Source organism: Thermobia domestica, chromosome 2 (assembly GCF_964235325.1).
Source record: "Thermobia domestica chromosome 2, izTheDome1.hap1.1, whole genome shotgun sequence".
Taxonomy (NCBI): Eukaryota; Metazoa; Arthropoda; class Insecta; order Zygentoma; family Lepismatidae; genus Thermobia; species Thermobia domestica.
Window position 1 is genome coordinate 91,627,627 of NC_137455.1, and position 16,749 is coordinate 91,644,375.

Here is a 16,749-nt window from a genome sequence, read left to right on the forward strand (position 1 = left end):
CGTATCCCAGTGATTTTCGAAATTCCAATTTTAAAGAGCGTAGCAGGGATTTTCGCTGTATCTTTTCGTTGCGTTGATAACGACGTAGTCCGTTGTTTATAATCGCATTACTTTAAATCGGCTGAGCTTTCTGAAATGAATTTTTGGAGCATACTTACATTGTACCTCAACGACGGTTTCTATCATGTAACTTTGATTAACACGTTAACTACTAACTTCCGATACGTCTAAGAGTAAATTATATGAATAAACCGCAAGTATTTTAGTGTGTTTTCATTTTTATAATTAACAAAAAACATTTTATGCGTTATATATATATATATATATATATATATATATATATATATATATATATATATATATATATAATGCCGAATTTAGGAGGGTGAAAAGTGCACGTGCACATACACCCTTCGTTGTAAATATACATTGGCAAAATGAGAAGCTGGGAGTGAAAATAGCAACTCTTTCCGAAAATTTCTGCCATCATGTTTCCGTTTGGAGCTTAAAAGAAAGCAGAGCTTTGGAAAAACAATAGTTTAAGTCGATTTTCTAAAAGTTGAAGGAAAAGGATTTACCAAGTAAAACAATATAAACATTTGTCACATAGGAAAGAAAACAGAAGCCATTAGGAGAGAACATTTTTTCCCTGTATACCACTTGCAACCCTTTTTAAAATATTTTCCTCCGTTCTATGCATCAGTGTTGTCAGGGGTAAAGAATATTGTCACATGTCGCTTTGAAGAGTTCCAGTGTGATTGGTTATTTTGGTAGTTATCAGTGCACCCCCCCCCCAGACAATCCTGGATCATTTTTGTCAATTTTGTCAATTCAGTAATTCAATTCTTAAGTATAGGATATAGAAGTGAGGAAACAACAGCCAAGCTTTTCACCACTACCAAGCAAGAGTCTAAAAATGGCGTGGGAAGTAACAAACGATAACATTCGTATTCTACAACGTTGTAAATTTCATTTCCGACTAAAGGAATATTAAATTACAAATTTTATGTTATAGCTAGTTATAAATCGTTAGAAAAAGAAGAAAACCTATGTCGCTAAATTGAAATGTCTAAGGCTATTTGGAGAATTTATGTACGCAAAACTGTAGCAACGTAATGAGTTTTCGGTTTCCTCCTTTCATTGTTAACCGAAAATGCGCATATACGTATATTGACAAGCAGATATTAAATGGGGGCTATATTTCTTACTGTAGGTGAAGTTCGCTAAACCCTCATTTTCTCTTTTGTAATTTCATTCTTTCTGAAACCGAAAATATAACAAGAAATCTAACATATTTCTACAAATCAACATATTGGAGCAAATATTTGTGCTATACCAGGGAAGCAAATAACTACTTGCCCACTCGCTCGAGGCGAGTTGTTCATCGGTGCGGGCGAGTATTTAGTATCATACCCAAGGCAAGTAAATGATTTCTATTGTGGAATGTGTGATAGTCGCTTTCTTCTTGGCCTAGTGAAATTTTGTTGCTTATTTGCATCCCTGTGCTATACCATCACTAAGTATCAGTGGTGAATCTTGCATTGTAGTAAACATGCAGCCAGAATGGGCTAAATTAGCAGTTTATTTTAGAATTGCAACGCTTGTCCGTATGTTTACTCTTTTAACCAAAAAATACTAATTTTTTAATAATAAAAATTGTTTTAAAATAAACTTATAATTTAGCCCATTCTGGCTGCATGTTTGCTACAGCATTAACAGCGATGAGAACAAGAGCGGGAATTGGACCCAACATTCACTGGCGTCTCTGGCATGTAATTTTTTTTTGGGGGGGCATCAAAGAAATTGATTTAAATGGTACTACCTAGAAGGACGGTAGCCAGCTCAAAAATACAGGAGAGGCAAAACAACCATATTATATCTCATCACCATGTTATAGTTGATTTGCAAGCCTACCGTGAAACTTTTAGGGGACAGCAAAAATTTAGGGGCACCCCTAGAACCCCCTGGATACGGGCCTGCTACCTAGTCCAACCTGTTTATTATCTTCGATTCCATTTTTACCTTTCTGTTTACCTTCACGGATCCCCTAAGGTATATCAAGAACTATGTTATAATCGTTTCACAGCCTGAATATTATATTTCAAATAAATATAATTATTATTATTTATATGTTATTCTATCGTTAGTAAATTATTAATTAGAATAAAATATTGAATATTTTGTACTTCAAAATATTGGGGGGACGTGCCCCCCTCGTTCCCCCCAGAGACGCACATGCCTACATTCCTAGTCCTATCCTTATTACTACATCATTTCAATTACATATACCGGTATGTTTTTCTTTCTATTTTTCTGTTAAACATGATTGCGGATGGAAAAGGTTATTACACGGAAGTAAAAACGAGCGGATTTAGAAGGAAAATCCGTAGATTCCGGCTACAGATGGCCTTACTGGCGCTGCTTCTGCCACTGCAGGAGAACTGCAGCTTTAGAAAATCCATGTTGTTGCACAGATTTTCTGGACTGTACAGTGTTTGTACACAAACAATTAATGTTTATCAAGGTGTGTAACCATAATTTTCTGTATCCTGCACATACCAACGGAGGACACATGATTTCCGTCTATTTGCAACTTCACAGATTGGTCCTGGCGAAACAACAAACTTGTATGTAGCCTGATACAGAAGATTTTATGTGATGCAAAATCCTGCTAAATTTCGTCTTTCCGGATTTTCTAGCCTAATTTTCTCTCTCTCTCTCTCTCTCTAGGCCTATATCATTAACTTTGCTACGATCTTTTTTCAAAATCTAATATTTTGAAGCAAATGATTGAAAAATAATTATTAAAAATGTGAAAAACCGTTAATATCATCTCACTTTTGATCATGATTATCATGCCAATGTAATTTTTCTTGCATTAACTAATGGAAATTTCTATAACCCTTTCGGGCCGACCGCCGCGGCTGCCCTGACAGCCTAATAATTAAGTTCCGCTCGTGTGTCAGTCATCTGTAAGATGAATTATCATAACAGGCAGTAAAATTTCAGTTTACTATGATCGCTGCTAAGTTCTAATGCATCACAGAAGGAGATAAAGTCAATCAAATATGATCAGGTAAAAGACAATACAGGAGAATCTCACAGATGTGGAAGTTGTAACATTAAGCACATTGACAAGCATGAAGCTACTCATGTGGAGTCTAATTCCTATTTCTTCTGATAGGGTATGTATGATATTTTGCACACCTGTGGCAACTGCCCTCAAGGGAAGTGCCCTGCTTTCTCCATCCTAGATACACCTCTACCAACTATTGTTTTTTTACTAGTTTGGTTTACCAAATGACCTTATATATTTATTCTTTCTATCAGTATGTCCGTCTATCCGTCCAAGAGACACAAACTGTATGTCCATCTGCCCGGAAGATTAAAAAAAAATATCTGTCCATTCATCCGTCTGTCCAGGAGGTAAAAACCTTAAGAACTACTTGATAGATCGCCATCAATTTTGGTTAGGATATAGTTAGATAGATGGCAAAATGTTAAAAATTGAATTCGTTGATGGAAGTGGTAGAAATTAATCATTTCAAATTTTAACGTTGTCCAGCCCAGAACTGTAATAGAATTCGAAAAGTGGTTTTCTGCAATCGATTAGGCTCCCTAAGAAAACGTTTCATCTCCATTTTCTCTCTCTCTCTCTCTACTGAAACCGAAAATAAAAGAAATCCACTAGAATTATCCGTTTCAGTATTTATCTACATAGAGGAAAAGCGAGAAAAGTTTATTTTATTTCTTGGTGAGCAGGGAATCAACTTAGCGTTCTAAGAATAATTACTATCTTTTCCCATAACCATCTAAACAATAAGAAGGGACAGATATCAACCATTTTTGGATTTAACGTTGATTGCTATAGAGTAGAAACGGGAATCAATTAAGGCTCCCAAGAACATATTCTATGTTCACCCTCATCTTTCTATTGAAACTAGAAGTGGTAGAAATCTAGTACCACTCCCGGTTTCAAAATAGAGACAATATCACGCTATAGAAACCAAAATTCTTCACTTTGGTGTACACATTCTAGGCCTATTTGTTTTCAAAAATAATGGTCTAATGTTTGAATTTCTTTCTTGCTTTTGTTTTTTTGTAACATACGAGATCTCAATATATAGATGATGGAACGGATTACGAGTTTTGTAACCCGTGACCTGCCAGACTTAACGCGAAACGCCAATAGAGTCGACAGAACCGAAGTGATCCGAACATACCTGGTGTGATCTGAAGACAACGAAACATCACTGTATGCATATAAAGAGTATGTATAAGGGTGTTAACGTAATTGTAACGAGCATGATTTTCTCCCTTCTCTCTCTTTGTCAGCATGTCAAAGCACTATACTCACAAGGAGACTTACGGAAGTGTCGCTCACCGATTTGAATGAAACTTTGTATTCTTGTAGAACATCGAAAAATAATCGACACGCACATTTTTATTTCAGCAATGGTGCGGGTTTAAGGGTAGAAATCACCCTTTGAACGATATGGGTGATCTCCAAGCATAGACAGAAAAATATTTTAATGTTGAAGAAAACATACTGCCAGGAGGGGTCAGAATAGCTGATGCAGAATCTGACCTCAAAATTACAAAATTCAAAATGGCGGATCCAATATGGTGATTACAATTACAAAAAAGTCTTCTGATTTGAAATGCTCTGTAGTTAGGGAAGAACAATCATAGCGGGGTTACTGTGAGAAGGGTGCTGACTGATTTGAATCCCTTTCTGTACGGGATGTTTCATTAAAGTGCGTCTCTGCGCCTCTGAGTATTAGGGGTGGTTATTTAAAGTGAGTCCTTTCGCCTCTCATTATCCGGGGTGCTTATGTAATGTGGGTCACCTCACCTCTCATTATAGTCCAAAACAACCTCTTTAAATCTGAAAATGTACTTGTGAAAGCATCAAATTATGGAAAATTAACAAGTCTCGTGAGATCATGGATTAAGCCTCTTGATTTGTTATTCTTTAGGCCGTGGAAAAACTTCTTGAGACATTTTTCTGACATTGTCCTTCTTTACAACTATAACATAAATTTACATCTCCGTAATAATATAATAAAGATTTAATCACTGATTCATAATCAGTTTTCTTCTCCTAGACTTGCAAATCTTATTAGGTATGCGTGGTACAGAAGCGGGTATTTGGAGGAAAAACCACCTGCGTTTGAAAATCCAGTAAGATTTGGTTTCAAAAATTGTGAAGAATTTTGCGATTTGTTTACTGTTATTTCAGTAATAAGTGTGCGTCTTGTAAACGATGTTTATAAATCACACACTTTTTTGCCGAATATCATTACTGTAAAACGTTTTCCTGATAAATTCATAATTATAACAATTGAGGATAAATGAAGTTCTGACGTAGTGAGAGGCGAGGGGACTCACTTTAAATAAAAACACAGACTACTGAGAGCCGAAGGAACTCACTTTCAATAAGCACCCCGAATAGTAAGAGACGAGGGGCTCACTATATATAAGCACCCCTAATAGTGAGAGGTGCAGAGACGCACTTTAATCAAGCATCCCCTTAAATTACGTACAGAAAGGGGATTCAAATCGGTAAGCAACCTTCTTACAGTAACCTCTGCTAACTATAATTGTTCTCGAATGACCACAGAGCATTTCAAACCAGAAGACGTTTTGTAATTGTAATCACCATATTGGATCCGCCATTTTGAATTTTGTAATTTTGACGTCAGCTTCTCCAACAACTGTTCTACCCCCTGGTTATATCCTCTTCTATATTAAATGATTGTTTTCTGTCTATGCTTGGAAACCACCTATACCATTCAAAGGGTGATTTCTACCCTTAAACCCACACCATTACCGAAATAAAAAAAAAATACGTGTCGATTATTTTTCGATGTTCTACAAGTATGAAAAGTTTCATTCAAATCGGTGAGTGGCACTTCCGTAAGTCCCCTTGTCAGTAATTACTAATGAGTCCATCAAAGTTTGTGTGTCCGTGGAAATCACAGAAAAGATAAGCTATATGTTTGTTTTTTTTTCTTATGAGGAATGTAAAAATTTAGTTGAAGAGATCCTGTAAAACTTGTCATCTAAAGCGGAATTTCTATAAGTAGTACGAGTACATAGGTTGAGAAATCCTCGTCTAAAATATGAGAGATGACGCTGAACCCGAACAGTGTTTGGTTAGATACTTTTCTGTAATCTACTGTGTTCAGAAGCACTGTATTATTTTCCAATATCAAAAATAAACATGAAATTATGTTTGAAATGTTCAAGATATGTTACCTTGTTTAAGAAACGGATGATTAGTGAATTATGATGAAAGTATTGGTGGAATGAGAATGTGTGAGGAAAAGGGAGTAACCCGATAAAACCCACGGATGTTGTGTACTACAAACTTGTTTGGCCGGGGTTTGAACCAGGGACCCCGTTCATCAGAGGTAACCGCTCTACCACTGAGCCACCGTGTCCCTAAATGTTGCATCAAGAATGGAACACGTGAACACAGTGGACCGGTGGATCAGGAACTTAATCTGTCCCATAAAGCTGTTCGTGATGCGAAATTCTCGTGAACTAAAATTATTTTTCCTATCAAAATAAATATAATTAATGGGTTCTAATCACAGGAACATGTCTGAATGTAGTTGTTTATATATTTTTTTTTCCTTTGATGAATTACGTATATAAAATTAAAGTAATTTTTTTAAAATACACACTAGCTGAACCTGCGCTCTCTACACAGCGCATCATTCACATAAATCTCATTGTCATTCCTTACAACATCTGTAGGGCGTATATGTCCCTTTACAGACACAAGTGAAAGACATCTTGATAATACCATAAAGGGAAGATTTTTTCAATTATTTTTTCAATAACTCGCAGCGTTTGCAAGATTTGAGCCTACTTTCTGTCGGAGTTTCTAATTCACATATAATCAATACTTTCTTTCTTTCTGCATGCAGTATGTAATAGGCAAATTCATTACATACACAATTAATTATAATGTCAGTGATATATGGTGTTCATTGGACTAAACTCTCCAAACAATAAGATTCAGTTTAGACTGGAGAAATGGTTAACATTTGTTTTTCATCATTTGGCCATGAAACAAACGTCTGAGAGATATACAACCCCTGTCTACAACTATATGGTGTTGGAATGTACAATTCGTAGGATATGATACGTTACGTTTATAAAAATTTCGGCACTTCCAGTGTACCTCCTACAAAATGTAATAAAAAGTAACGGACATGTTTCTTAAACATTCAATTAAAACTGTACAATCTACACAAAATTTGGAATCGACCAGTGAAAATGGCGCGTTTCTATCACTTGTGATTTTCGAGATCCCATTGTCGAAAGGATTGGAGACAAACATAAACTTTTCTTTGGAGACAAACATATAAACCTAGCATTTCAATATATATATAACTCATAGTAAATTAAACAAAACAAATCGGGCGCTAAAAAGCAAAAAAGTAAGAAGAAAAACAAAGCGTAGTTTTTAATACGCATTGAGGATAGCATTCAATGTAAGCATGTAAAAACATTGCTAGGTGCGTACAATCGTGAATACAAATATATGTGCGCGTTCTTACCCTCGAAATATTCTTTGTAAGTCGATAGAAAAATTGTTTGCAGAACTTCCTGTAAATAGATTTCTTACGCGGGAATCAATAGGTTCGTGAACTGAGTGTCCACTATATTTGAGTTTGAGTAGTGGACATTATTAAACCCGTTATAAAATTTGTACAGTAATATTATTGAGTTGATATTATATGGGATACTTACACGTCATAGGATCTCCGTCTCTCTATGTCGTTTACCGGGTCTGTCGAATCTGTCCGGGACACCGGGCCTGAGAAGCGACAAGTGAGGAGCGACAAGCGACAATTATATTTTTAGGACGCTTTATTGTATGCAGATACACGCATTGATATATATATATATATATATATATATATATATATATATATATATATATGCGACATTGAATGCACAAGATAACCAAATCAAATTTGATCATTTTAGACATATCAATATTTCATCTGTAAAATTTCTTTCTGAAGCTCCTTCCAAAGCTTAAAAAATTCATGATCAGATATTGTAAATGAGGCGCATAGTATCAAAAGCTACAAAATCCATTTTTTTTTTTTTTAGCGAAATTGAGTTATATATCGCTTGTTATATATTTGATCCAAAGGGATTCCATAGAAACATAATTTTGTATAAAAGTTTAATATGTCATATAAAAAACTAGTTCAAATATGGGACTTTGTACTCGTGTATATGGAGCTTCACTGCACGTTTTGCGAGATTTCTCGAAACTAAGCGAAATTAATGTGGCGGATTTTGATACTAGACGCCTCAAATAACTCTTTTCCATGTACTTAATCGTGTCATACAAATTTCTCGTCTATTTTTCTCATAACTTCAGTAATTGGGCTTGATTTTCCTGTGTTGTGAACACCCCAAATATTAATGCTCAAATCTATATATGATTTCACGGGCTTGACCTAATTTAAAATAATTCAATTGAAACAAAACAGTTTTTAAGTTGTACTTAAATTGGTCACAATGGTTTTAAATTGGCAATTTGCCTGCACGTTAGCGACATCTACTATCGTCAGGCAGACAAGCGATAACGCTGGTATCGGCATCTTTATTAGTGTGACTTCACTTACCTTGACAAACTGAGAACGCTTAGACGCGTAAATAGGGTTTTAGGCCATATCTTCTTAATCATGCTATGTTCTGTCGTTTGTTAGTGTCATACTAAAAAATCTTAATTAGTGTATACGTCAGTTTCTTGAGTTGAGTTGCTTTTTCGTTTAACGTCCCGTTCAGCAGCGAGGCTATATGAAACGTGGACCTACTGATTAACGTGGAATCCGAACCACACGAGCTCCCGCCGGGAATCGAACCCAGGTCTCCACGTCAGGTTCTTCTTAATACTTGGCACGGTTATCAAACAGCATAAATTTTTACGTTATACAAAAAAAAAAAAAGTTTTTCTAAAAAAAAAAGTATATTTCTGGATTTAAAATCCAGCTGACATCTACCGATTGAAATACATAACATCTTTGAACATATTCTTTCATTACAGATACGCTGATATAGCCTAATGTAGTGGAAGTGATTTGTATGTTCTGTATCCCAGCCAAAGAATTTAATGTATAATTTCTTTAATTAAGGAGTTGGATATAAGTAAACTTCTTTCTATATTTACCCTGTCCGTCTGTCTGCGTGTCCGCCCGTCTGAGACACAAAAAAATCCCAAGAATTAGTTGATGGATTACTATCAAAATTTTAGTCAGGATGTAAAAAATCAAACGTGAGGAATCAAGTTCGTTGCTGGAGCAACGTTGAACATTATGGAGCATATACGGGAGTAGATAGCGAGAAAACGGTTTTCTGCAATCAAATTAAGCATCCTAAGAATATCATTTTATCGCCACTTAAATATACTAAAACAAGTTTTGTGCAATCAATTAAGCGTCCTAAGAATATATTTTTATCTCCACTTGAATCAACTAAAACGAGTTTTCTGCATACAATTAACCGTCCTAAGAATATAATTTTATTCCCACTTAATCTACTAAAACCAGTTTTATTCAACCAATTAAGCTCCCTAAGAATATAATTTTATTCCCACTTGAATCTACTAAAACCAGTTTTTGCATACTATTAAGCGTTCTAAGAAAATAACTTTATCCCCACTTGAATATACTAAAACCGATTTTCTGCAATCGATTAAGCGTCCTAAGAATATAATTTTATTGCCACTTGAATCTACTAAAACCATTTTTCTCCAATCAATTTAGCGTTCTAAGAAAATAATTTTATACTCACTTGAATCTACTAAAACCGGTTTTTTGCAATCAATTTAAGTGTTCTAAGAATAATTTTATCACCACCTGAATCTACTAAACCGATTTTCTGCAAACTAATATGTGTCCTAAGAATATAATTTTATCAACACTTGAATATATTAAAACCAATTTCCTTCAAACAATTAAGCGTCCTAAGAATATAAATTTATCCCGCTTTGAATCTTCTAAAACGGGTTTTCTAGAATCAATTAAGCGTCCAAGAATATAATTTTATCCCCTCTTGGATCTTCTAAAACCTGGTTTCTATAAACAATTGAGCGTAATGAGAATATAGTTTTATCCCCCCTTGAATCTTCTAAAACCGGTTTTCTAGAATCAATTAAGCGTCCAAGAATATAATTTTATCCCCTCCTGGATCTTCTAAAACCCGTTTTCTATAAACAATTGAGCGTAATGAGAATATAATTTTATCCCCTCTTGAACCTTCTAAAACTGGTTTTCTACAATTAAGTAAGCGTCCTAAGAGTATAATTTTATCGTCATTTGAATTTACTAAAATCGGTTTTCTATAAACAAATGAGCGTCCTGAGAATATAGTTTTATTCCCTCTTGAATCTTCTAAAACCGGTTTTCTAGAATCAATTAAGCGTCCAAGAATATAATTTTATCCCCTCCTGGATCTTCTAAAACCCGTTTTCTATAAACAATTGAGCGTAATGAGAATATAATTTTATCCCCTCTTGAATCTTCTAAAACCGGTTTCCTACAATCAATTAAGCGTCCTAAGAATATAATTTTAGTCATTTGAATTTACTAAAACTGGTTTTCTATAAACAATTGAGCGTAATGAGAATATAAATTTATCCCCTCTTGAATCTTCTGAAACCTGTTTTCTACAATTAATTAAGCGTCCTAAGAGTATAATTTTATCGTCATTTGAATTTACTAAAATCGGTTTTCTATAAACAAATGAGCATGTTGAGAATATAGTTTTATCCCCTCATGAATCTTCTAAAACCGGTTTTCTAGAATCCATTGAGCTTAATGAGAATATAATTTTATCCCCTATTAAATCTTCTAAAACCGGTTTTCTACAATTAATTAAGCGTCCTAAGAGTATAATTTTATCATCATTTGAATTTACTAAAATCGGTTTTCTACAATCATTTAAGTATCCCAGAATATAATTTTATTCCCTCTTGAATCTACTAAAACCGGTTTTCTGCAATCAATTTAGCGTCCTAAGAACATAGTTTTATCCTTTTCTTGACTCTACTAAGACCGGAACTTTAACCTTTAATGGTTCACTAACTTTTCCGTCTGCTTCCGGCACTACTTGCAAAACAACATATCCACAGGCTACTTCCCGCGTAAAATTCACCAGAGTTGTCAGCAGGGGGCAATAACTGCTCTACCATCGCGGAAAGTACCGTATGTACAGAAATAACCACAACGAACAACACCTGAAAATAATACTCTTCAAACGCAATAGGAAGATCAAAAAATGTGTAGCCAAATGGTAACGAAAACTCGTTAAAAAATCTATTACCACTTTCGGTTTCCCTATTAACAAGATATAACGCCGTACAGAGACCCGGGTTCAATTCCCGGTGGAGCTCATGTTGTTGAGATTTCACGTTAATCAGTAGGTCCCGTCTCATATAGCATTACTGCTGCAAGGGATGTTAAACACCAAATCAACTCAACTCAATAACGCCGTACAAACCAAACCCTCGGTAATATTATGATACTTTTTTTTTCAAAGCAAGGAACAGAGTAGTGTATATTTATTAATATGTTATATTTATTTGTGTGACTGTAATTTTTAATTATCTTTCTTGTAAAAATGTACCTATATAAATGCAACTACTAATACATACGTTCCTTTTCCTTTCCAGATTATGAATTGGTTTTTAGGGACCAGTATGGGGGCATCAGCAAACTTAATGTGCAAAACAATACTGTCAAAGTGCTCATGACGAATCATACATTTGTAAGTACTTCATTTTTTTAAGCTATAAGAAATATGTATCTATTAAATGTCAACATTCACAGGAAAAATCTACTTTTAATTATGTAAAATTAATGATAACATAATACTTACAGTGTATTCGTCTCTTATGTTCGTTTTCCTCATATTTTCGTAATCATAACTTTATTTAAAATTGAGACCTGAAAAACAATTCTCGTTCAAATACTGTAGTCGTTACTATGACTACACACATTCCATAGAAACACATGTCTCTATAGAAACTATTATAACAACAAATGAGTTCCAATTTATTAGTAATGAGTAGAGACACTAGAAAACATAAAAATAAAAAAGGATCGTAAACTGTCAACAAAACTGTTAAAATACAATATACGAGGAAATTTCCGCAGATGGCTGTAAGTAATGTACTGTGACAATAAATAACAAGGGTTACTTTATGTTTCTACATAAGAACCAAGGATGTTGCATTTGTCATACCGCTTTGTAATGTTTAAAAAATATCTTGAGAGAAACGTGCATGCCCTGCATACGAATAAACTTTTTCACGATTGTCCTTGCTTTGACATTAGTCGTTAAGTCCAGATTGTTAATTCCTATAAAAGTTTCATATGTGTGCAGTAACTGGCGAGTCTTCTGCAAGAAGTGAGAATTTCGCAAATACTAGAAAGTTAATAGTAAATTGAAAACAGAGTTGTCATTTTTGAATTTTTACCCAATCTTGATATATGTATTAATATTTTTGCATTAACAACGTCCCCTAGATAGTAATTACAAATCGCAAGAATAACGACATCAAGCTTAGTTGGCTACAAATTTTAAATTAATACATTTTGCTGAGCTCTTAATCCAGTAAGCCCTTCAGATGTGAATTTTGTTATGTTATAATAGAAACAGAGCTGTTGATTTAAGAATAACAAAGTAGCAGGCCTATATGAGATTTTCAAGAATGACTGATGCAAAGACAAATAGCTTGTTCTACCTATTATTTCCTCCACCTCCTATAGCCCGATATGATTGCCATTTATGTCGATTTTTCAATACTAGATTCTTTAAAATATTTATAGGAATTTAAATTCCGTTTCAAAGTTAAATCAATGTCTGTCACTTAAAATTATGAAAAATTCTGTTTTCTAGAGTTCTTTAATATTTCTCGATTCGTAATTACTTTTACCCTCACTATTCAACACTACGTCTTGAGGTTGCCGATCTATGCGCTATAGTCAATAAATGGAACGTAGACCCAGGATATCGGGTTGTCCATGGAGTATCACATTTTTACTAATGGACATCCCGTGAACATTCTGTAGAATTCCATATGCCTACTTATGTTACAGAAACTGGATTTCCCGCTTGATTTCAATGGGACGTTTAAGGCGTCTTTGCAAAATAATCATAAAACAACTTTCTGAAATTCAAATGCTTTCCCATGACAGGCACATCTAATTGAAAACCAATGGAAATTATGTACGTTTCCATTACGTTAAAATATTTTACTGCTAGTCTGAATGTACCGGAACAGATACCGGACCAAGGACGTCCCGTAGACATGTGCTATGTACGCAACCAACTGAAATATACGCATAGTTGTACAGATTATCCTTCAATCGATTTTTCTCTCTCCGAGATTGACCTATACTAGCTATTTAAACTATATAAATTATACTTTTATTTTGCCCAATATATTAATTTGGAGTTTTGTGCATAGCTTAGGAACCAAAAACTTGCACAACATGGTTGGATAGTAGATCAAGATCTAGCATAAAGCTGAGTTCTATCATACCGGGCCGATGAGTTCGGTATTTGACTTCTTTCGCTCTTGAAAATATTGTTTAAAATTTGACCGCTCATAACACGGGAATTAAAAACCTACACAACGTAATATTTCACGCTCTTGTAGGGTTTATAGATCAAGATCTATCACCATGTCAAGCTTGACCCTGAACGGATGAGTTTTCGGTGTACCGGTTTTTGTTTTCAAAAATTTGATTCAAAACCTACCGCTCATAACTCGGGAACCGAAAGCGTGTTCATCATAGTATTTCACATTCTTTTATAGGAGATCAGGATATACCATCATGCCAAGTTTGATCCTAATCGGAAGAACTCAGTTGAAGACGTAGTGTATAGTGTTCTTGATTTTTCAGGGAAAAATCAAATTAAGTGCGAAAACAAAAAGTCTTCTATGAAACTTACAATACTGCTGCTGCTGCTACTATTACTACTACTACTACTACTACTACTACTACTACTACTACTACTACTACTACTACTAATAATAATAATAATAATAATAATAATAATAACACCTGCTTCTTAATTGTAATAATGATAATAGTAATACAAAGAAGAACGATCATATGAATAATAAGTATCTATAACAACCCTTGAGACAACATGTATAATACAATCCTGCTAACGAGATTATTTCTACAAGATTTAGGACAGGAGAGACAGCACGAAAAGGACGTTACGTAATATATCACGCTAATGTCAGAGCTTATCAAATTATGTTATGTTGAACAACACATATATCAATAGATACTCCTTGTATTTGCAGTTCAACATGAGTGAGTTATGTGTTCGAATATCGAGAACATCAAAGTTCAATGAGAATGTGTGTTTGTGTGTGTCTGTGTCGGAGAGATTTGCTTATATCACATGTAGTGTTCATCGAGGTACTGTCTATATTTTGTCCCTCAACGTAGCAAATACAATTCTATAATTGAAAACACATTAGTTCACTGTTTATTTCTTCAGTGTATTATTTATAATTTTTTTTAGAAAAATAATATGTTTTTTTAAAAAATAAATCCCTATCTGCTACAAGTGTAAAATTAATTTAGTTTACTTTGAATTAGCACAAGTTAATTACAGATATAACACATTTCATAAATTATGGAACTCTTTGATCCATTTATATTATTTATTAATGTTCATGTAATGGTTATGAATTTGAAATCATAAATGAAATAATTATGAGATTATATAGGATGCAATATCATATTTATATACCAATTCCCTCAATGGCTTAATGGTTAGTTTGCTTTGTTACGTTCTGTCCTAAGCTCCCTTAAGGCTTAATCTGCGTTAGCTTTAGCGTGAAACCAAAAATTCATAATATAAAAATGCTTGTGAAAGCTGTACTTTACGTAATACGAGCTGTTACAGAAGATAACAATCTGTTTAATTTCAGATCCGAAGCTTACTTTTTACATGATAACGAATGTCACTGTTATTTGTCCTTTTTCCATGTAGCAATTCGTACAATTTTCAATATATGGAAAATTAAAAAAAAATCCAAAAATACACATTAAAAAAAACTAATCAATACAGAGCTCCTCAATTAAATATATTACCATATTTTCTCCCAAAAAGTTATAAAAAATTATTATTATTATTATTATTATTATTATTATTATTATTATTATTATTATTATTATTATTATTATTATTATTATTACTGAGAGTGTGAAACGTTAAAAATTAGGAACTAAAGGCAGTTGTGGCTTTCTTCCAGATAAATGAGAATGCTAATGGCTAAGAATGTATCGTTCTGAAACAACGATGACACATTGATACGAAGTGTAGACATCAAACTGCCTAGATAATGACGTGTCATGGAAAACACATGTTTTCCGTCATTATGGCGTAATATAAAAACTTTGATGATACCAGTCGGTGTCTACATATATGGCTGGCTGGCTACTAACTAGCTCATAGATAGACTGTTACGAAGAAATAAGAAATTTGCAAATCATTGAAGAAACACAATAATCTATCTACGCCTGGACATAGCTTCCTGGCCTTCATAAGGATTTTATAATAATCTTCAGAGATAGATTGTGAAAGCCTTCAACGGCTAACAGTGTTTTGAGCGCCAAGGAAAATTCTGCAGGTTCCCCGTCCCGGGCCAAAGTGTACTTTCAAAAGGTAACACTTTCAGGCCGTGTGTATTGGAATTGATACACATTGGTTTTCCTTCGTGGGCTTTCTAAAGTTTTGAGACAAGAAGTAAGTGTCAACAGACACAACAATAAACTACCTTTCTCAAGGTCAACTTGGTCCGTGTGGATAAACAAGATGATTTTGCTTTGGCCCTCAATAGAGCCTTGACTGTATGTAAAATGATACATGTGACCTAGGAAGGAAAACATGTGTGTATCAATTTGGTATTGAATGTGTTAATAGTATTTAACCGACTTCATGGCGTGCATGTTCACGCGTAACTGAAATATACAACTTTTGATTATTCTTTTTCAGTTTCAAAGAGTATACTTTTTCCGAGCTTCCAATAATTTTTTATAGGATACGATTTACAGTCTTCGGAGTTAGACCCCAAAATTCCTTAACAATGATAGTGTTACTCTCGTGTGTATGTTCACCTATAATTCCATAACGGATAGACCAATTTGTGTGCTATACCCGAGGGGAGTTAACGCATCGTTATCGGTCGAGTAGGCCAATGCTCCCCCAATTTTATTAAATTTTAATAAATTCTCATTATAAACATTCAAAAATAATTTAGCTTAGAAGAAACAATATAAACAAGCAAACTACATGTTAGCTTATACCAATTTCAAATACAACTTCTATCGTATCTCTGATCAGAATTCTCAATTTGGGTTGAATAATAAGAGGTAATTCTACTAAACAAGAATTTGTTAATCCTCTGAGAACTATAATAAAATAATACAAAGAATATAACAATATAATAATTAATGTGAGAACCACTTACTTGGACCATATATTATAGTAGCCTTTAACGATAGTCAAAATAGGTCCTCTTTCAAACAATCTCAGTATAGAGTCAATCTATTCTAAGTGATCAAGCATGTGCCGCTCGACCATCTCCAAAAAATCTAATTTTTTCATGAATGTTTATCCTATATCAGGGTACTTCAAAATCACAATTAATTATTTTTATAATGTCCCATGGCGACACAATGG

The 16,749-nt window shown here is 34.0% G+C and overlaps 1 protein-coding gene across 2 annotated transcripts in view; it reads left to right on the forward strand.

Moving 5' to 3' along the window:
* Dpp10 (Dipeptidyl peptidase 10) overlaps nt 1–16,749 on the forward strand; it is a 521,190-nt gene that overhangs the window by 323,118 nt on the left and 181,323 nt on the right. For both annotated transcript variants that reach the window (XM_081743917.1, XM_081743914.1), the window contains exon 3: nt 11,708–11,802. In XM_081743917.1, the coding sequence (XP_081600043.1) occupies nt 11,708–11,802 (95 nt within the window). The remainder of the gene's footprint in view (nt 1–11,707; nt 11,803–16,749) is intronic.